Source organism: Pristiophorus japonicus, chromosome 5, assembly GCF_044704955.1.
Source record: "Pristiophorus japonicus isolate sPriJap1 chromosome 5, sPriJap1.hap1, whole genome shotgun sequence".
Classification (NCBI taxonomy): domain Eukaryota; kingdom Metazoa; phylum Chordata; class Chondrichthyes; family Pristiophoridae; genus Pristiophorus; species Pristiophorus japonicus.
In genome coordinates, this window is record NC_091981.1 from 38,982,106 (window position 1) to 39,005,569 (window position 23,464).

A 23,464-nucleotide genomic window follows, 5' to 3' on the forward strand; every position below is an offset into this window, starting at 1 on the left:
ACAAGATTTAATTGTTTATGTTATCACAGTTCTCAATCAGAGGCATTAACACCATATTGTATTTTGATGGTACAGGGGATTCCCGATTATTTGTGTTCCCATTATCCATGTTCCCAATTATCCTTGCAAGTTTTCATGGAAGTTGAGGCTGGATCAGGAAACAAATGGGGGATGGTGTGAAAAAGAGCATTAGAGGGGAAAAAATCCTATGGGCTAGATTTTCCACTTTTGAGCTTATCGCCCAAAAATGGGCGTTATTTCCGGCGTGGGTGGTTAAAAAAGGGTTTCCAGATCGCCGGCTTCTCATCCATTCTCAAAGCACCCAGTCTCCATTTTTGAAAATGGCCGTTACCGCGAGCGATAAGAAATGGGCGGTAGTGTTAAATCTCGCTGACCTTCTGCCGTAAAATGTCGCCGTCCTTAGCAACGGCATGGCAACGCTCGATTCCCGTGATTCAGGAGATCAAGGGTTATCATGACATGCGCAGAAGAGGAGATAGAGGGGGAGTTCAGGGGGACTGAAGGCATGCTGGGTGTGGTGTGGCTGCTTTGGGAGGAAGGAGGGAGACTTTAGAGCTTGACAGAAAGTAGGGAAACAAAAATTAGCTATTACCAGCCACATATTTGCCCAAATTTGGCGTTTAATGGAGGGAGAGGAGGAGGCATCACAGCACGCTGTGGAGACTGACGCTGGAGAGAGCAGTGAGGTGGGAGAGGAGCACATTGGAGGGCGCAAAAGAGCCAGGAGGTTCTCGGACGAGGAAAATGCCTCCCTCCTGCAGGAGGTCTCGTTACGCTGGGGTGATTTGACACAGGGGGGGGCGTGGGAAGCCCACCCCAAAGGCATACCAGAGGATATGGACCGAGATAGCAGAGGTGGTCTCGTCGGCGACCATCGAGGTTCGGAGGGCAACCAATGCTGCAAACGATGGAACGACCTTGTGTGATCCGCAAGAGTAAGTATTACATTTATTTACATGTGTTATGTATTTATATCATTCGATTTGAAAGAATGATGAGTGACTATCAGCAGATGTGAGGTCTTTCACTTTTACCGGGAATGTTTTACGCAAAGCATGCTGGTCACGGTGCATGTCTTTAGGTAAAGAATGATCATTTTCACAATAATCATGAGTACATCTGTCGGTTATGTGTTGTATCAGTGTCTGTGACAGTACCTAGCAATGATATCATGCAATGATCTCATGCCATGTCATCCTGTCACCTTTTACAGAAGAAGCTGTCGATGATGAGGTCCGTGCAGAGGCGAACGGGTGGGGGGGGGGTGGGGGGCCAGTAGTCCCCAGCGACATCACTGCGATGGAGGAGCGGGTGCTGGCACTCGTGGGGAAGCACACCCGGACAGCCACAGACGCATCTGCAGACCCTGAAGTGATGCCACATGAGTAAAACTTACACCATTGCATAATGTAAAGTCAATAGATGCCACACCCACTCATATCCGAACAATCATATATGATTTCTAAAATTGCCATAGAAATAATGATGGCCTAATGAAAATCATTGCAATGCAAATGTGTTGATGGTCATGAAATGTGATGTCTGCGATGATTTTGAGAGTGGTGGTGCTTTTGTCGTGCATATGCTGTGTGTAGCGCTGGACTCATCTTGTGACCCTAGCACCCCCTTCTCCTCTAATAACCTCATTTGTGTTTTGCAGCTCAGCCAGCAGTGCGTCCCAAGGCAAGACCACAGAGGCCAGAAGGTGGGGGTGCAGGGCCCGACTCTCTGGACAATCCTACATCTGGTGCTGAGGAACTCCGATTCTCACCCGTCAATCCACTGGGCCTGTTCTCCACGGACGAGAGCGCGGATTTCGAGGAACCTGCTTCGCCATGCTCCAGAAGCCATTCTACTTCAAGGCCATCTAGTGGTCCTCCGGTCATTCCCCCTCCACTCTGGAGGTACCGGCCTCAAGCACCTCGCCACAGGGCACCCCATTTGTCCCCGGGACGACGGTGGCCTAGTGGATGCAGCAGGTCCAGTGGAGAGATGGTACTGTTGTCCAGGAGGATTGCAGACATTGGTGACCAGCTCATCAAAGCATTGGGGGGCATATCCCGACAGCTGGCCACCATGACCGAGTGCATTCCACGGATGGCGGAGGCCCTGGATGCGATAGCCAGGAACACTGCTGGCACAGGCCTCCCAGTGGTCTCCGAGCGCAACACTCCACACCTAGGTTCCGCACCACCACTTCGAACGACAGATGAGAGCAAGGACCAAGATCCTGCTTCTGCATCAGAGTATGTGGCCCCCTTGACACCTCCTGCTCCTGTACCCGTGCAACCACTGCATCTGCCTTCATCCCCCCCCCTGCCCCCCCGCCCAATGAGGCACCTCCTGAGGAGCTCCTCAGCCAAGTGCTGTGGGGCAAGGAGGGAAAGAAGTAGAGATGGGGAGAAGAGGAGGAGGGGGGAAGGAAAGTGAGGTGCATGGCCGCAGGTGATGGCTGTGTATTATCTCCATCTGGGTGTATGCAATTTGTTGTAATGTATGGAGGCTGGTGACCACACTCCTGCTTTGCCTTTGTATTCTGTGTTGGTGGACATGTTGAACATTTGATTGTTGTCAATGGTGGAAAAAGTGAGGTGTGGGCGGGGGTTGGGTGTTATTGCCTGTGATACTTATGATTTCAGACCAATGTTGGTATAAATTTTTTTTTATTGAACATAACCTTGTTGCGCATTGTCTCAGATAGCTGGACAGTTACACACTGATGAATGCAACTTAACTTCAATCAATGTAAACTTTAACTGGCACCAAGGTGATGGGCACCATTGATTTCTGAACTGCACACATACAACAGTGTGTCAGTGTAGTCACTCACATCAACGTTCTTTCAGGCAAATCGTTCAGATATCAGCTTCTCACGTAAGATTCTTGCAGCTATGTAGCCACCATGGGCCCTTTCCTGCGGTCTGGAGGGGGGCGTGGGCATGATTGCATAGCCAGCCTGATTGTCTGGCCCTAGGTCAGCGTCCAGCCCCTCATCGTCCTCTTTCTCTCTCTCCTGAGTTGGAGCATCAGTGTCTTCTGGCAATTCTTGGCCACTCCTGATAGCCAGGTTCTGCAGCATCGAGCACACGACCACAAATTTACCTACTTGCTCAGGGTTGTATTGTAGCTCCCCTCCTGAGTGATCAAGACATCTGAAGCGCTGCTTAAGCACAGTTATTGTTTTCTGGACCACATTGCATGTGTCTCTGTGCTCTGGTTGTATCCTTTCTCGGCCTCGGTGTGGGTGTCACGCAGGGGGATCATCAACCAGGTGGCTAGGCCATATTGGTTATCACCAAGCATTCAGCATTGTCCTTGTGGCTGACTCTTAAAGATGTCAGAGACAGCGCTTTCAAGCAGGATGTGAGGCTCATTGAACGTGCTCGGACATTTGGCATTCACTGCCAGTATGATCTAGTTGTGGTCGACAACTAGTTGGACCTTCAGGGAGTGAAATCCTTTTGTGTTACGAAAAAACTCTGGGTCCTGAGAAGGTGGCAGCATGGCAATGTGAGTGCACTGTATAGCTCCCTGCACCCTGGGGAACTGAGCAATGGGGTAGAATGCTCCAGCCCTGTCAGACTGAGTCTCAGTGGTCATGGGGAAGCTGATAAAGTCCATCCTTCTCGCATACAGGGCCTCCGTGACCTGTCTAATGCAGTGATGGGTTGCATGGTGAGACAGAGGGCAAATCTCGACCGCGGAGGCCCGAAAGGAACCAGACGCGTAGAAAAACAGTGCCACGGTGACTTTGACATCGACCGACACTGATGTCCTGATGGCAGGCTGGATATGTGGCCTGATGAGCTCACATATTTCATTGATCTACACCTTGTGGGAAGCGCAGTCTCCGAAGGCAGGTGTGGTCAGAGATGTCGAGGTAAGACCTCATTTTCTTGTACATGCGGGGTGTGTATGGTCTGGCCCTTGTCCTCATTCTTGTACGTCTTAAATTGGGGACATAATGATGTGCATCACACATTGAGCCATCTGCATTCTGCAGCATCTGCGTGTTAATCGATGCAGCCTGAGAAATGGCTGGCCCCATTGCATTGAAAGTATTATCACGATTGATCAGAAGCAATGATTTCCTCACTAACATATACCTAGAGTAAACCCCCAATAGTCCAGAGTCTGAAAAAATGTCTGTGGAAATGTTTATTTCACCTGAGGCCCGGCCTGCAAGACCATCAGCGTGCGGCGGCATACCACTGCAGAGAGCAGCGCATGCTGCTGCAGGAGGACAACGGCTACGAAGCCAGGTCACTGATTGCAGTGCGGGCAGCCACAGCAGGAAGGGCGAAGGAGTGGCAAGAGTCCATAGAGGGAAGTGATCGGGGCCCAGGAGAGGCGTGAATCTGGGGCCCAGAAGAGGCCAGGGTCCAGGGGCAGCACGGGCCAGCTCACACTGCGATATGTTTGCACACTAGGTCCGTGCAGCAGAGCTGGTCTCCAGTCAGTCTAGGGTAATCCTTGCCACTGGACCAAGACTTAGCTGTGCCAAGCCCATGCGGTGGCTGGTGTGCAAAAAATAAATCCAAGCACAGGCATCTTCCACCCTTCACGATGTAGTTCAGGATCTGGAATATTAGATCCTTCATTGAAACACCTGTGAACTCATCCCTTTTTGGCGTGGAAGCAAGTTATCCTCGTTTCGAGGGACTGCCTATGATGATGATGACCTGAGAGGAACTCTGGAGTCAATGCAGACTCCCCCAAAGTTGAAGCAGCCTTTTGAATGAAGCGATCTGCGATTTAAAAAATGGCAGCCACACCACTGGCGTTCGTTCAGAACAGTTCCACTTTTTACGGACGTTTTTTTGGGCGAGCGATATTGTGGGCGATGTGTGTGCGAGGTGGTGAAAGTGACGGTGGCCGATCTCCTGGGCGTTAGTTTCGCCAAATGTGGTCTTTACGACAAAAAAAAGTGGGTGGGCGATATTACTGAATCTCAGCGTTAATTCCGTGCGGAACGTAACGCTGGGCGATATTATGGGTGTTGATTTCGTCCATTCTGATGATTCCGCCTAAAAAAGTGGGCAGGCGGTAATATTTTTTCCCAGCGTTAAGCACATGGGGAAAGTAACGCTCGGCAATAAGTTTCCTAAAGATGCACGTCAGTTTCCATTTTATGCCAAAATGGGAGATATCTGGGCATTAACGCCCATTTTTCCGCTGAAATGACATATAAGTGGGCGTTAAGCATGCAAAAAAAGTGGATGTTCTAGCCCATAAAATTCTCTTTCAGATCTGAAAGAGACTTATTTCACACAATAAAATTGCAATGAACTGACACCTACATAAAGTGCAAACAAAATAGTGGGTGAAGGCAATCTAAATAGAGTCCTGTGAAACCTTGATTATCTACCAATTTATATTACCTGCCATGAGGTTCCCTCCATTATGGTGGATAATGGAGATTCCACTTAAACAATGCACCATACAATAAGATGTTAATCCTTCTAACGTTAAAATAAATCAACCACATACAAAGCCAAAGCTCCTTTACTTTGTCGCAGCAACCCTACTACCATGCCAGCCGAGAGGGGCTAACTCATAACAGGCCAGGAATTAAACCTTGAACCTTCTGGTCTACATAGCTTAGTTATTCACCAGCTTTATTGAACAAGTCTATTTTTTAAAATTACTTTTTGGTGAATTTTGTACTCATTGACGTGAGGGATGCTAGCTCTGGTGAATAGAATACTTGAATACCCAGGGTGAAGGCTTACCACGGCTGTTCCTGGGACTACCACCAGCAGGCAGCGAAGGAGTGGCTGTCTTAGTGGGGTTGGGGGAGGGAAGTTGTGTTCATAGTGAGAATGTAACGAAGGGCCCCATGTTCTGCCACTATCCCCCACTTTTTCAGAAAGGATTATGGAGGAAAATCCAGCCACCAGTGTCAGCATCAAGCACCCACTACTGCAATAAGGTGATAGTTTGCATTTCGCACACCAGGCACCTCTTTGGCCAATTTAGTCGCTGGAGAAATACCACCAACGATGTCGCCGCAAGATCCTACAAATCCCCTGGGAGGACTGGTGCACCAACGATAGCGTCCTCGACCAGGCCAACATCCCCAGTATTGAAGCACTAACCACACTTGATCAGCTCCGCTGGGCAGGCTACATAGTCTGCGTGCCAGACACGAGACTCCCAAAACAAGTGCTCTACTTGGAACTCCTTCATGACAAACCAGCCAAAGGTGGGTAGTGGAAACATTACAAGGACACCTTCAAAGTCTCCCTGATAAAGTGCAACATGCCCAAGACACCCAGGAGTCCCTGGCCAAAGACTGCCCTAAGTGGAGGAAGTGCATCCGGGAGGGCTTTAAGCTCCTCGAGTCTCGTTGCTGAGAGCATGCAGAAATCAAGCGCAGACAGCGGAAAGAGCGTGCGGCATACCAGTCGCATCCACCCCTTCCCTCAACGACTTTCTGTCCCACCTGTGACAGAGACTGTGGTTCTCGTATTGGACTGCACAGCCACCTAAGAACTCATGTTAAGAGTGGAAGCAAGTCTTCCTCAATTCCGAGGGACTGCCTATGATGATGAGGGGAGATTAGGTCAGTGTGTGCTGTGGGCCCATACCCATCAGGAACTGAATTGAAATGACTGTTCATTTTGCACAGACGCCTTAAAGCCAGCAGCCAGAGTCCATTATCATTTCATCAATTTAGTGTAGCTTCAAACTGAGGAGAGAGAACAGTATCTGATCACTGCATCACCCAATCTCCAATGCCATCCTTATTTAAAAGCAATTATTTGAAAATCCAGTTGTAGAGTTTAAAAGTTCAATATCAAAAGAAATTTGAACAAAATGTGTTTTCACTTTTCCATGAAAACCATCAAGTTATAATATTTCTAAAGTTTTCCATTTTTACTGAGAGAGTGCAGTTTAAAAATCACTGAAACAAAGCTGTGAAATGGCTGTTACTTACGGCAGTTATCTCGTATATGTGCTACAAGGCCACAAGGCTGCAATGAAAATGAAAACATTTAGGTTTGCAAGCAAACTTTAGATAAAATTAATGATAAACCTCATTAGTAGACTTTATATATATATACAGTAAGTTACATACTGTTTCCAATGTGTAACCTGGTGGTCCTTTGGGACCCTGAAATAAAGGAAAGATAAACCTTGTTTAAAGAATGCATCCATTGTTTCTATTCTTATTAATCCTTTCTTTCTCCTTCCTTTGAAGGTATTGACTTTCTGCTGGGTATGTTTCCATGGACACCCTCCATTAACTCTCCCAAGTAGCTATTATGCATGTGTGAACTAATAGTAGTTTTTTTAGCAAGCTCATTGATCATAAGTGGCATTATAGTTGAGCCTGGTCCTATCTTCACCCAATGTCCACAGTTCAGTAGGCGCCACTGCATAACAAGCAGAACCTGGGTAATCGTCGCCTCCTTAAGGCAACAGCATAGTAGTTAATTATAGCACTCCTAGTGCTGCCCCAGTTGAGATTAGCTAAATCAGCAATGACAGATTATTAATTCTAGGACCTTCCCAGGACATATGACTCAATTACTCGGTAAGTAAACTTATTGGGGGGAATTTTAACCCCAAAAAACGGGTGGATTTGTGTCAGGAGGGAGGTTAAAGTGTTCAAAATATGAAACCCGACGTGCCTCTAACTCACCCACTTCTGGTTTTAACAGAGGCGGGCAGCCAACCCGCTCCCAGGAGGCGGATTGGCACTTTAAATATGATGATGATACTGGAAGCCTCGAATTTAACCTGCTTTGCAGCTTTAACTGTGACCAATCAGGATTTCCGGGTCTCAGGAATCCAGCAGCTGCAGCGAGGCAAGGACAATCTCGGGGAGTACCCCTTGTGGCCCAGGAGGAGCAGAAGTGCTTCCCGCCGGATCCTCAAGTTCCCTCACCATCAGCCTCCCCTGCCATACAAAGCCCCCCCAGGGTCAGTGATTTGACCCCCACCTCCTGGGTAGGGGATCAGATCTATCTGGTTCCTTCAACCTCATGTCCTTGCAAAGTCCTTGCTGAGTACTGAAGGGTACTTATGAATAATAACGGTCTAAAAATGAGGTTCAAGTGAAAATCTGGGCACAAAACAAAATGTGCAACTGTTGAGAAAGTGACATTTGCCAATGCAGCCACTGTTTCATCTAATCAACCAAAGGGGAAGTTAGGACCACCATCAAAACTTCAAATTATGTTATTTAATTTTGCAATAAGCATTGATTAGGGATAAATACTAGAATTAATTATATCATTGTTATTGCCATTGGTCTTTTAAAAGTACTTTGTTTATATTTGCTTGTGTTCATGGAGGTGAAGTATGAAACCATTGAGTAAGAATAATCATCATTATAATGGTAGTACCAAGCACTCCTATTGCAGGTAAAGCACATCTCATATGATGTTCTGTGGCACATACCCTGTTAACAATCAGCACATTGATTACTTTTCTGACTGACTTGCTCATCTTACCCTTTGTCCAGGATATCCAATCACACCTGCATCACCAGGATTACCAGGAAAGCCAGAAATGCCCTAATATTATAAGAATTTCACGTTACTTGAAACTTATCAACCACAAATATCAGTGATAGTTATAAGCAGTTCTACAATGAGATAGCAGTTGTGGCTGTAACTTAATATACTCTAATTATCAAAATTATCAATATTTCTAAAATGTTTCCGAAATCTTTGCTACAGGATGCTTTAATGAGGGTCCAAGAATAGCTGATGATTAAGCTTCTCGCTAGTGCAGTAGATTTATAGAATCATTTACTTAAGTTCAATAAAAATTACAGCACCCTCTTTCGGAGTTGCCATCTGAGATCAATTTTGCCCAAATGAAATGTCCTTTATGTCAATGTGGTTAGCAAAGTATTGGTGAATCGTATGTCCAATTTTTCTCTCTTTTTATTATTAATAGTTTTTAGAAAAAAACATTGATAATAATTCCCAAGGTCTAAGATAATAGAACAAATAAAGACCAGGGTCATGAAATTCGGCTGAATAGTGCCCAGTTTTTCGCCGCTACGGGTGTCGTTTTGTGCCCAAAATGGTTTCCGCTCAGAGCACGCACACTTCTGATGCAGGCCACGCCAGATGTCATTTTGGTGAGGTCACTACTACAGGCGCTAGGAATGTGCACCAGAAGTTTGCAGAATAGGCAGATTGTGATGTCAGTCAGCGTTTAACGCTGATTTGACACCAGCGTTACCATTTTCAACCTCAGCGATACAGCAAATGCCCTCTCTTAAGCACGCACAGCTGAACATACGTTCAATAGCAGGAAGGACCGCCGCCCCCCCACTCATACCAGTGCGACTTAAAAAGATCATTACCACTTTCAGGTTAATTTTGATTGATTTCAATTGGCTCTTGAAGAATTTGTAGAACTGTTTGGTGTTTTATCTTATTTAAAGTTGCTGAAGTGTCCAACGAGTGGTGTGGCAGGTTACTTCAAGGCTTCTGCTTAGACCAGTTCCTTCCAGATATGAGTGCAGTAGTTTGCATCCCCTTTTTTCTTTTAATCGTTCATGAGATGTGGTGTCGCCAGTAAGGCCAGCATTCATTGCCCATCCCTAATTTCCTTCGAGAAGATGGTGGTGAACTGCCTTCTTGAATACAACTGAGTGGCTTGCTTAGCCATTTCAGAGGGCAGTTAAGAGTCAACCACATTGCTGTGGGGCTGGACTCACATATAGGCCAGACCAGGTAAGAACAGCAGATTTCCTTCCTTAAAAGGACATTAGTTAACTAGATTAGTAATGGTCATAACCATTACTAATACTAGCTTTGGGATTCCAGATTTATATAATTGAATTTAAATTCCTCAGCTGCTATAGTGGGATTTGAACTCATGCCTCTGGATTATGAGTCCAGGCCTCTGGATTACAAATCCAGTAACATAACCACTTTACTAGCCTTCCCTTGGCCTGCGGCATGATACGGAGAATGAGCAAAGGCGACACAGAGGAAGACAAGCTGCTTAAAGAGTGTGGAGGAGAAGGACGCTCAGGAGGAGGCCATAACCCACCCAGGGTCTACCTCAGCGAGGAACAGTGTATGCGACACCTCCGCTTCACTAAGGAGGTGCTCACTGAAATCTACCACCTGTTGCAGGCAGACCTGCAGCTTCAGAGCAGGGCGAGGAAGGCATTGCCAGTGGCTATGAAAATAAATGTGGCTATGAATTTTTATGCGTCGGGCTCCTTCTAGGTTGGAGTTGCAATAACACGGTTCGCCGTTCACCATTGTGTAAGGGAGATAACTGAGGTTCTATATGCAAAGAGAGGTGATACGTTTCATTCTCCCTTGTCAGAGAGAAGCAGGCGGAACGAGAACACACTTCGCCAGGATAGCAAGCTTCTCCATGGTGCAGGGAGCCAATGACTGCATACACATTGCTTTGCGGGCGCTGCATGTGAACACGAAGATGTACCGCAACCTGAAGGAATTCTAATCCCTCAAAGTTCAGCTGGTGTGCAACCATACTCAGTGCATCATGCAAGTCAGCATGCAGCCATGATGTCTTCATTCAGTCCGATGTACTATCTGCTTTTCAGCCTCCACGACAAACCAGAGGTTGGCTACTGGGCGACAAGGGATATCCACTCATTACTTTGCACGTGACTCTGATGCGTAACCCAACCACATGTGGGCACCATGCATATAACAAAATACATAGTGCCAAACGGATTTTGATCCTGCAAACCATTGGAGTCCTTAAACAACACTACTGCTGCCTGGACAGCTGTGGAGGAGCCAGAGCACGTCTCGAGTTTCATCGTGGTCTGCTGCATGCTGCACAACTTCTCCATCATGAGGGCACAGCCCTTGCCACCAGGTATATGGCAAAGAGCTGAGGAGGAGTCGGAAGAAGTGAGGAGGCAACCAAGAAAGCCCCTTTATGGCTGATCTGCCTGTGATTAACTGATCTGATTGTGGTACCAGGGAACTGAACCCCAATTCCCCATTTACCTACAGTCCTACACCTTACCTTGCCTTACCTCTGTTATGGACCATCACAGCATCCTCTTGGCCATAATGCTAAAATTAAAGCCACCACAAAATAAACATTCTAAACAAACATTATACATCAATCCATCTAATATTACATATCAAAGTCAACTAATCATCCTTGTGCATTTCCTTAGTGACTGTCTTCCATGTGCATTTGCCTGTCCGCGTACTCCTACGCAGTGCTACCTCAGTGGCTGCAGAATGTCTGGGGGAGACTGCAGATGGCCTTGCAGGACGACCTCGAACAGCTCTGGGCCTAGAAAGCCTGGCTTTACACTGCAGAACCTCGGCATGGACGGCAGCAGTCTGGGTTAGCTGAGTGACAGACAACAGCAAGGACACTGGTGGTGTGGCAGTGGTGGGAAGACGAATGCTGTCTATCCTGAGAGAGGACAACAGGTTTGTACTCCACGGAGCCACTGCCACTCCCCTGGGGCAGTGCCTCAGCAATCCTAGTAATATCTTGGAGGACAGATCGCTGGACTTCTGTGAAACCCTGCAAGCCCCGTTCAACATTGGTAACCGCAGCCATGATGGCAGCAAGCTGAGCTTGCATGACTTCAGTCTGAGCTTCAACTGCAGCGTTCAGATTTTTGGTGGCTTCTGCTTGTGCTGCAATGGAACTTGAGACATCAGTCATCAGGCGCTGCATCGTTGTTGGGTCCACAAATGCGTTAATGGAGCTTCCCATCACTGCTATGTTAGAAAGGATGGACTCCCAGGTCTTCCCAAAGCCTTGTGCAAGGTTGGTAGTGGACTCCTCCATGCTCCTTGACATTGCACTTAGGCTTTCTAGCAGCCCTGCCAATGCACCAAGCATTTCATTGTGCATAGCCATCAGCCTTCCCCTAGGCCACCCTATCGAAGTCCTCATCCGAGTCCAGTGCATCAGAACTCGTGTATGACATTGTCCTCCAGGGAGCTGGCACCCACGCTATCCTTTCCCCTGCCCTGGCTATAGGCCACTTTTGCCCGGTGTCTCACCACATGCATCTCCAGTGTCTAACCTATCCTTTAAAGTACTCAAAAGTGTCAGCATCTGAGTTGGTGGCTGAGAGTGTGAAATCAAGTGATGGTGTGTCTTCTGCATCGCTTCTTTCTTCCTTTTGGAGTTCCTGTTCCTACACTACTGCCTGGCCAGGTTGCAGTTCTTGGCTACCTGCAAGGAGAAAGGCACATGAGTAGGGTTGCAGTGATTGGAGGAGGGGGAAAGCAGGAGGTGTATGCTTACACTATCTGCAGCTTGTAAATCAGAAGAGATTGTTGGATGAGGGGGAAGCGGGATGCGAGAAGGAGGAATAAGTACGAGGATACTGTCATTTTGTATATTTTCAGCCCGCTGCTGGCCACGTGCTCAGCAATGGCTGCTCCATTTATCTCCTGCACCGTCTCCTCCATGGGGGTCAGTTCATGCAGGCATGCCTGTCCCATGTCAGTTAGGTCCTGCTGCTGCCGGTTGTGAGCCACTTTGTCCTGCAAGAGAAAGGGAAGTGCGTCCGTGAGTGTGGTGTAATCTGTTTAGGTGATGTGCCTGTCATGGTTGAACAGCTGGCAATGTGTGCAAGCTGTGAGATTTGCAGCAGTGCTAAGTGTGTAATGGCGAGGTGATGCTATGATATGAGGTCTGAGTCATGTTTGATAGAGATTGTTGGTAGGTGAGTGATGGGGGTGTGGTGCATTGAACAGTGTGTGAGGCTAGTGGTGCAGATGGTAGGATATGGCATTTAAACATGAATTCACCTTGACCACTCCTGTGAGGTCATTAAACTTCTTCCTGCACTGCATCCAGGTCCTCGGGGCTACACTGCGTGCATTGACAGTGATGGCTATCTGCTCCCATTCTCAGCGTGTGTTTGGAGGGCCACCTATGGATAGAGGACACCTCTCCTCCTATCTACCTCCTACACTAGGGCACAAGTGCTACACCAGAAAGTAGGGTCAGAGTAGGGAAAATGGTAAAAAGACAAAATTTATCTGAACACATGCAGCATTCATAACAACATAGATGAGTTGACGGCACTAATAGAAATGAATGGGTATGATCTGATAGACATTACAGAGACTTGGTTGCCAGGTGACCAAGGCTGGGAAATAAATATTATGGGGTATTTGACATTTCAGAAGGATAGGCAGAAATAAAACGGAGGTAGGGTAGCTTTGTTAATAAAGGATGAGATCAGTGCAGTAGTGAGAAATGATATTGGCTCAGAAGATCAAGATTAAGGGCCTAAATTTCCCCATGAGTTGCACCAGTTTTTTTGGTGTAACTTGATTTTTCTGGTGTATCATTTTAGTTGCAAATATGGCCATTTAATTTGTGCCAGTGTGAGTTAGTTAGGTTTTTTGTTAGGTCAGTTTTTTTTTTCAAAAGGGGGCGTTCCCAGCCACTTATACCATTTATGCCAATTTGGCCAGAAAAAAGTTGTACTAAACTAACTTAGGGCAGCGTATGTGTCCACTTTTGTCCACAGTTAAGGAATCAGTGTAAGTAACTACATTTAAAGCACCACCAAGCACCAAAGCACAAAAAGTAAAAAGCAATTAATTAACAAATAAAATAGAAGGAACCTTGCCCCTAAAGCACCAAGACCAAAGTAATAAGCAATCAATAAATAACAAATAAAAGAAATAGAAGGAACCCTGCACCTAAAGCACCAAAATCAATCAGTAAATAATAAAAAATAGAAGTCCTACCTTAGGGAACGCAGCAGGCCGTTGATGAGGGAGCCCATTAGGCCAGGGCTAGGGACAGTGTGCTTCGGGCCCCTCCCACACAGCCTGCAGCACGCATTTGCAGAAACGGCCTGCTAGGAGCTACTGCACATGCGCGCAGACTCTAGCGCACATGTGCAGAGGTCCTGGCACTATTTTCAGCGCCGAGACCTGGCTCCGCCCCCAATCCATTGGACCACGCTGCGCCACGACCGAGGAGAGGCTGGGGAATGGCCAGAATACTGACGTCTTTTTTCGGCGTGCTTGGAGGTGGACAAAACCGGCGCATATTGTGTGAGGGCGCCAGAAAAACAGGTTAGGGAAATTCTAGCCCGTAGAATCAGTTTAAGTGGAGAAAATAAATAATAAGTGAAAGAAGTCACTGGTGAGAGTAGTCTATAGGCCACCTAACAGTAGCTACACTGTAGGACAGAGTATAAATCAATAAATAATGGAGACTTGTAAAAAAATAACAGCAATAATCATGGGCGATTTTAATCTTCATATAAGATTGGACAAATCAAATTGACAAAGGTAGCCTTGAGAACGAGTTCATAGAGTGTATTCAGGATGGTTTCTTAGAACAATGCGTTGTGGAACCAACCAGAGAGCAAGCTATTTTAGATCTGGTAATGTGTAATGGGATAGGATTAATTAATGATCTCATAGTGAAGGATTCTCTAGGGAAGAGTGATCATAGCATGTTAGAATTTCAAATTCAGTTTGAATGCGAGAAACTTTGGTCTAAACTTGTGTCCTGAACTTAAATAAAGGCAATTATAAAGATATGAAGATAGAGTAAAGATAGAGAGTAGCTGAAGTAAATGTTGATCCCTTAGAGGATGAGACTGGGGAATTAATAATGGGAAACAGTGAAATGGCAGAAACTTTGAACAAATATTCTGTATTGGTCTTCATGGTAAAAGATACTAAAAGCTTTCCAATAATAATAATCAAGGGGCTATAGGAGAGGGGAAACTTAAAATAATCATTATCACTGGAGAAAAAGTACTAGGCAAACTAATGGGGCTAAAGGTGGACAAGTCCCCTGGACCTGATGGCCTGCATCCTAGGATCTTAAAAGAAGTGGCTGGAGAGATAGGGAATGTATTGGTTGTAATCTACCAAAATTCCCTGAATTCTGGAGAGGTTCCATCGGATTGGAAAACCGCAAATATAATGCCCCTATTCATGACAGAAAGCAGGAAATTATAGTCCAGTTAGCCTAACATCTGTCATTGGGAAAATGCTGGAGTCCATTATTCATCATCATCATCATCATCATCATAGGCAGTCCCTCGAACGAGGATGACTTGCTTTCACAAGAGTTCACAGATGTTTCAATGAAGGATTCAATGTTCCAGTCTTGAATTCCAATTGAGGGGATGGAAGATGCCTGTGCGTGGATTTTTTTTAACGTGTTGCTCATCAGCTACCACACGCGCTCGACAGAGCTAGGCCTTTATCTAGTGGCAAAGGTTGAACCAGGACGACTGGAGACCTGCTCTGCTGCATGGACCTATGCGCATACATATTGCAGTGTGGGCTGGCCCATGCTGCCCCTGGACCGTCGGCTTTTCTGGGCCCTGTACCCTCATTCACTGCACCTTCGCCCACGATGTTCCAGGACCCGACACTCTAGCTCTATTTATAGCCCGACCTGCGGTGGTATTCTCACACAGGTCGCTCACGAAGTAAAGCCACTTGGATTGGGTACTATCTTTTTACCCAACCCCATCCCCCAATCCCCAATGCTCTGGAATGGGCTTGAGCTGGAACAGACTAGACCAGGTTGACATCGGCACTGGAAGGGAGTTAGCATTCATGGACCTGAGCTGGCCCTGACCAGATCAGGCTGATGCAGGCACTGGACCCGAGCCCCAGCAACAGTCAGTACTATAAGAAATAGGAGCAGGAGTAGGCCATTTGGCCTCTCAAGCCTGATGCAGGGGCTAGCGAGGAACATCATTTTTCTGTGTTTACATGAGCTCATGGTTACAGTAGAAAACTGCGTATTTATGGAGTGGCTATCGGAGCGCTGGGCCCTGGAAGATCGTGGGCCACCCCAACCTGTGTCCATTATTAAGGAACTAGTGGCAGGACATTGAGAAAATCACATTACAATCAAGCAGAGTCAGCATGGTTTTATGAAAGGGAAATCATGTTTGACAAATTTGCTGGAGTTCTTTGAGGATGTAATGAGCAGGGTGGATAAAGGGGAACCAGATGATGTAATGTATTTGGATTTTCAGAAGGCATTCGATAAGGTGCCACATAAAAGGTTACTGGACAAGATTGGAGCTCATGGGGTTGGGAGTAATATATCGGCATGGATAGAGAATTGGCTGGCTAACAGAAAATAGTGAGTCAGGATAAATGGATCATTTTCAGGTTAGCAAACTGTAACTAGCCACAGGGATCAGTGCTGGAGTCTCAACTATTTACAATCTATATTAATGACTTGGATGAAGGGGCCGAGTGTAATGTAACCACATTTGCTGATGATACAAAGATACGTGGAAAAGCAAGTGTGAAGAAGACACAAAAAATCTGCAAAGGGATATAGATAGATTAAGCGAGTGATCAAAAATTTGACAGATGGCGTATAATGTGGGAATATGTGAGGTTATCTACTTTGGTAGGAAGAATAAAAAAGCTAATTATTTAAATGAAGAGAGACTACAAAATGCTGTGGTATAGAGGGATCTGGGAGTCCTTGTACATGAAACACAAAAAGTTAGCATGCAGATACAGCAAGTAACTAGGAAGGCAAATAGAATGTTTGCCTTTATTGCAAGGAGGATGGAATATAAAAGTAGGGTAAAAAAAAAAGAGTATGAAAATCTTGCTACAACTGTACAGGGCATTGGTGAGACCAAACCTGGAGTACTGCGTATAGTTTTGGTCTCCTTATTTAAGGAGGAATATACTTGCATTGGAGGCAGTTCAGAGAAGGTTCACGAGGTTGATCCCTGAGATGAAGGGGTTGTCTTATAAAGAAAGTTTGAGCAGGTTGGGCCTATACTCATTGGAGTTTAGAAGAATGAGAGCTGGTCTTATTGAAACACAAAAGATTCTGAGGGAGCTTGACAGGGTAGATGCATAGAGGATGTTTCCCCTTGTGGGGGAAGCTAGAACAAGGGGACATAATTTCAGAATAAGGGTTCGCACATTTAAAACTGAGATGAGGAGGAATTTCTTCTGTCAGAGGGTTGTGAATCTTTGGAATTCTGTATCCCAGAGAGCTGTTGAGACTGAGTCATTGAATATATTTAAGGTAGAGATGGACAGATTTTTGAACGATAAGGGAGTCAAGGGTTATGGGTAGCGGGTAGGAAAGTAGAGTTGAGGCCAAGATCAGAAGATCTTATTGAATGGTGGAGTAGGCTTGAGAGGCCAAATGGCCTACTTCTGCTCCTAATTTTTATGTTCTTATGTTCAGATAAAGGCTAGCATTCCTTTTTAATTTCTTATGTTCTTATCCGAAAATCTGGGAGCCCTCTCTCTGTCATGTTGCACCTTTAGTCACTCTTCCTGTAGATCACACATTCCGCTACAATGACTTCCAGTACCTGCTGCAGCCATAATGTACTTTCCCTTTAAGAGGTGCAGGCTGCCTTTAATAGGTACTAGCCTCGCACGAATCTGGGTGACTGCTGGGATGTGCAGCTTCTCAACAGCACATCTAGTGCTGGGCTGCACGCCGCTGTCATTTAATTTAATAACATACATCGGAAGAAACAGCCATGCGGTAGTCTAGAACTAGGGTGCATAGTCTCAGGATAAGGGGTAGGCCATTTAAGACAGAAGAGGAATTTCTTCACTCAGAGGGTTGGGAATCTTTGGAATTCTCTGCCCCAGAGGGCTGTGGATGCTGAGTCTTATATTCAAGGCTGAGATAGTTAGATTTTTGGAGTCTAGGGGAATCAAGGGATATGGCGATCAGGCGGGAATGTGGCGTGGAGGCCGATGATCAGCCATGATCTTATTAGAAACATAGAAAATAGGAGTAGTAGTAGGCCATTCGGCTCTTCGAGTCTGCACTGCCATTCAATATGATCATGGCTGATCCTCTATCTGAACACCATATTCCCGCTTTTTCCCCATACCCTTTGATACCTTTTGTTTCTAGAAATCTATCTATCTCCCTCTTAAATATATTCAGTAACTTAGCCTCCATGGCCTTCTGTGGTAGAGAATTCCACAGGTTCACCACCCTCTGAGTGAAAAACTTCTCATCTCGGTCCTAAATTTCCTACCCCGTATCCTGAGACTATGACCCCTTGTTCTAGACTTCCCAGCCAGGGGAAACATCCTCCCCACATCCAGTCTATCCAACCCAGTCAGAATTTTATACGTTTCAATGAGATCCCCTCTCATTCTTCTAAACTCTAGTGAATACAGGCCTAGTCGACCCAATCTTTCCTCATACAATAGTCCCGCCATGGATGGCGGATCAGACTCGAGGGGCCATATTTCCTACTCCTGCTTCAATATTCTTACATTCTTATGTTCTTAGGAGTCCAGAAAGTGACTTGAAATGTTTGAAACAGGAGCTGACAGAAGGCAAACTATTATGATTTAGTTTATTACTGAGAAACTTAGCTGAAGAGCCAAGGTCCACAGTGCAAGACACCAATGTTGAAACGATTAAGAAAATGAGGTAAATATAGTAGTAGTAATTTGGTGACATCATATATGGAATTTAAAAATTATGAACATTGCAAGAAAGGAATATTGAGGGAAGCAAGTTCAGCAGTTTTAAGGTTCTCGGATACAATGGACTGAATCTTAACTCTCAAAAACAAGTGTGTTGGGGTCATGTCAGAGGTTAAAATGCAAAAAATCTGGAACAGGAACTGAACCCATCTTGAACACGCCCATTTCCGGTTTTAACGGAGGAGGGATGGGGCGGACGATCAATCCACACACAGGAAGCAGGTTAGTCATTTAAATATGAGGCTGCCTGCCTTAATTTTATTAGTCATTCTATTTTTAACCACAGGCAGCCTGGTTTCCCAGGCCTCGGGAAACACGGCAGCTTAAAGGAGACGAGAAGTGCTAAATCCATGAGGGAAGTGCTTCTTCCAGGCCCAACAAGCTACCCAGTAAACGCTCCCCCCATGTCCTGTCTGCTCCCCCCCACCACCCCATCAGTCCCCACACCACCATTGGACCTTCCAGACCATCATTGGACTTCCCCGCAATCGGAATCCCCCCCATGATCTAAATCCCCCCCCCCACATGATCCGGACTCCCCTATGATCACTCTCACTCCTCCAATACATCTACCTGCACTCGTAGGCTTTGACCTTGTGAAGCAGGCTTTCCGCTCAAAAGGCCTCCAACCTGTCCAATCAGGCTGCCAGTGGGTGGGAACAACACAGAAAATATGTTAAAGCAGCCCTGTAGTTAAATTCTGCAGGACATTCAAGAAACCCTGTTTCCCGACCTCACAAGTGCCCCCTCCCCCGCACAGAATTTGCCTCCAGACTAAAATCCAGGCCATTGAATTAGAGCAGCTGACCGTTTGATGAGCCCTCATTTCAAAACAATGAACACATAGGGAGGAGAAAAAGCATATATAGTGGCATATTTGGAGCTTTGGAGGAACATAAGGATAACGCTCAGAGGACTAATAGCCACAGTAGTGTCAGTGAAATAGAAATACAAAGAATAGAGGCTATAAATAAGAGAAGGATCATCTGTTGGACAACAAGCCTTTCCATGTATCTTGACCCGGCATATGATAGAGTTACCAGATGCACTTCTTAGATATGGAATCAATATTCAAGCCTTGGATCGGTTTAGGTTTTATTGAGAGTAAAAAGCCATTGAGGGGAAGAAAATGATAGAGATAAGTAAAAAACAGAGGGGGAGAAATTTGTGTTTGCCAGTAAAGTTGCCGGTGTCACCAGCAACTGGAGTTAGCGGCCGCTGAAAATGGCCACAGCACTAATGGGGTAAAATTTGTTTGGGGGCAGGCGATTATTGGCACAGCGCTTACCTTCTGTGCAACGCCGTCCTGGTGACGTTGCTGGAGGTACCCGAGATGAAGTTCCTGTACAGATACGGTGTTGGAGCTTCCCACAGCCTCTGGAATCGAGGCGGTGGAGCATGCAAGGAATTGTGGGTGATGAAGAGGTCTGAGATTTAAAGGGGCAATGCCCACTGAAGCAATACAAAGTAAAATGAAGTGAGTCTATGCAGTTTTCAGCCCTTTCTGCTGTTTAAAAACATATTTAACATCAAAAAGAAGTCCCAGCTCTTAAAGCTGAATTTCCTTCCGAACTTCAAAATTTTGGAAAAATGCCTCAGCAACAACACAAATGGTTCAGCAAGCCAGCTCCAGCTTTGTGTAGGGGGTCAACATTGCAAAACAGGCCCTCCACCCACAGGGACCAGGAGGCCCTCTAGAAATAACGATGTGGGAGTACATCTTCGAGTGTCGCCCCCCTCACAACCTGGCTCCAGTACCCATAAAAGCTTCATGACATCAGATCACTGGTCAATGTCAGTGAATGCATCTTCAAAAGTAATCTCCGAACAACTGCACCACTAGCCTCACACACTACTCAATGCACGACCCCCACCCCCAATCACTCACCTACCAACAATCTGCACCAATCACAAGCACATCTCCTATTCCTATCCTCACCTCAGTCCCTTGGAGGAGATGGTGTAGGCCATTCTTGGCAGGGGCATGGCTGAGCTTTTGGCCAGCAATGGAGCTGAAAGGATAAACAATGTTGGTATTCTCATATGTTATCCTCCTTCTGGCTTGCACCTCATGCTTTCCTGCTCTCCTGTCACCACACCTCCACCCTTGTGTCTTCCTTATTTCACACACCCAAGAAATGCAACCTGCCCAACCAGTGGGTGATCATGAAGAGGGAGAGGAGAATGAAGAAAAACAAGAAGATGATTGATATGACACTTCCAGCCACTAGCTCCTCAAGGTCAACCAGCAAGGACATTGGCAGTGACCCCCACTGAAAGTCAGCAGTCTTCCACCAGCCATGCTGTAGCCACTGTGGTAGTACTGCGTGACATCAGTAGGATAGACAAAGGCACACATAAGACAGTCATTAAGAGAATGCATATGGGTGATAAGCTGATTTCTTAATGTCACATTGGATGGCTAGATGTATATAGATGGATTGGAAAGTTTGCTTTGTGGTGGCTTTTATTTCAGCATCGTGGCCAAGAGGAGATTTTGATGGTTAGTAACAACTGGAAGGTAAGGTAAGGTATGGGACTAATGTTGAAAGGGAAATTGGGTTGTAGTCACTAGAATCACAGGTGAATGATTCCATCCTGGATATCTCAGCCACAAAAGGGCTGTCTGGGATGCATCCTTTCTTCTGATTCCTCCTCTTCTGTGTCTTCCTCTTCTCTTTGCACGTGGATACTGTAAATCTGAAAAGACAGTGTAAAATGCTGGAAATACACAGCTGGTCAGGCAGCATCTCGACCTGAGACGTGAACTGTGTTTTTCTCTCCATGGATGCTGCGTGACCTGCTGAATATTCGCAGCATGTTCTGTCTTCTCAAAAGATCCTCATTTACCATCTGAGCCCTTGCAAGCATCCAACAGCACTCCCTACACACTTAAAAACTTTCACAATGATTGCAGCAAGCCACCACTTCAATAAAATAAATAAAAACAGCCCAAAACCTTAAATTCAAACTTACCTGAATGATATGTGTGTCCATTTAAGCGGTCCAGACATTGCCACTGTCAACGTGCTTTCATGCCAATTTAACGTTCAGCACTAGGGTCGAAGTTCACACTTGCAACGTAAAGTTGGCGTTGCATGCCGATTTATGTCATAGTGCCGTCATTTTGTTAGAGATGGCACTGCCAGTTACCGGCAGCACAAAGGTCGGGACAAAAATGGCAGCTGCCGTTTAAGTGCCATTTAGTGGCACTACGGAGTGGCATGAAGGCCACAAATTTCTAGCTCAGAGATTTTTACAGCAGTTTTTCCTCAATGAAGATGTGGGAGCTTCAATTAAGTTGAGAAAACAGTGAAGCCAAGAACGTCAATAGATAAAGCTGGAGTAAGCGTGGAGCCATCAAAGTTATGAGGTACTAGTTGTTCATTGGACCAGCAAGAGACAAAAATAATTTGACAAGCTTTTTCAGCCATTTGCTAATTTTAGTAAAAGGTCGATACAAGTATAAAGGAGGAAAATAAAATTCAGCAGAAAATATGCTTCTGTTTCTTTGAGGAATTGAAACAAACAAGTTGGGAATAATTGAAATGAAAATCCTACCCTGCGACCTCTTATTCCTTTAAGTCCTTCATTGCCATGAGCTCCAGGTTTTCCATCCACTCCCTAAATGCCATGATAGACACATACATGTTAACCAGTATGTTATATCCTTCAATATAAAATGTAAGACAATAAAATGTAAGACACCAAAAATTGTGATAGTTACCTGTGGACCAGGATTTCCAGGGGTTCCTTGTGTTCCCTATAAAATGTAATTTAGGAACAGTTGTTTTTAATCCACATATATACTACTGTCACAAATTCTTTAATTCTTCTGCAATGTTTAGTAATACTTATATTATCAGTGCCTTTAATATAGAACAATATTAGGTATGAACTATTCAATTCATCCTATGAATTTTAGGGGCTGATTTTACAAAGAATACCCAGTCCCCAGGGATAAAGCTCAGGAAAAATGGACCAGAGATTCATTACGCTGGGTCTCCACAACCTTTACACTTCCTTGGGATTTTCAGGGCTTCCCCATAAGGGAGGAGTGGAGTTGGGCATGCAGCTGCAACAGTAGTAGCTCCAACAATATCACGTAAATAAGGTGGGGGGGGGGGGGGGGTGGGGGAGGACTTTCCTTGTATTCACACATTCATCTCCTCTTCTCTTGTCAGTTGGGCAGCCATTTTCAGCGCTGCCTGAAGAAAGTGTTGGGGTCTGAGGGGGCCAGGCAGTAAGGTCAATATTAGCACTGCTCCTATCCTGCACTAGCGAAGATGGAAGCTAGAAATACTGGCTGTGTGATCTTTAATCATTTAGAATCATTAATATTGTTTACATTTCAAAAATTTAGACCTTGGTTTGTATAGTATTTATATGAGATCATCCAACGAATATTACATCAGTCCTATTTAAAAATGATTTACAAAACGCACTGATCAAGCTAGTTTTTTTTCAATTTATGCATTAGTATCATAGTTTTTCAAATTTTTTAATATAAAAAATCCCATGGCACTATTTGAAGAAGAGCAAAGATGTTCTCCCAGTGCCCTGGCCAATTTATCCATGAATCTACACAACCAAAAACAGATTAACTACTCATTTATCTCATTTATTGTTTGTAGGACATGGCTGTGCATATATTGGATGCCACATATACATATACATCGAAACATAGAAAATAGGTGCAGGAGTAGGCCATTCGGCCCTTTGAGCCTGCACCACCATTCAATAAGATCATGGCTGATCTTTCACCTCAGTACCCCTTTCCTGCTTTCTCTCCATATCCCTTAATCCCTTTAGCCATAAGGGCCTAACTCCCTCTTGAATATATCCAACGAACTGGCATCAACAACTCTCTGCAGTAGGGAATTCCACAAGTTAACAACTCTCTGTCCTAAATGGCTTAACCCTTATCCTTAGACTGTGTCCCCTGGTTCTGGACTTCCCCAACATCAGGAACATTCTTCCTGCATCTAACCTGTCGAGTCCTG

At 45.5% G+C, this 23,464-nt stretch overlaps 1 protein-coding gene across 1 annotated transcript in view; it reads right to left on the reverse strand.

The window, feature by feature from the left end:
- The window catches only part of LOC139264304 (collagen alpha-6(VI) chain-like), a 266,694-nt gene that overhangs the window by 86,574 nt on the left and 156,656 nt on the right, over window positions 1-23,464 (reverse strand). Inside the window, exons 26-30 of the mRNA XM_070880548.1 lie at window positions 22,189-22,224; window positions 22,023-22,085; window positions 8,484-8,546; window positions 7,103-7,138; window positions 6,962-6,998 (exon numbers count right to left, since the gene is read on the reverse strand). Of these exons, the coding sequence (XP_070736649.1) occupies window positions 6,962-6,998; window positions 7,103-7,138; window positions 8,484-8,546; window positions 22,023-22,085; window positions 22,189-22,224 (235 nt within the window). The remainder of the gene's footprint in view (window positions 1-6,961; window positions 6,999-7,102; window positions 7,139-8,483; window positions 8,547-22,022; window positions 22,086-22,188; window positions 22,225-23,464) is intronic.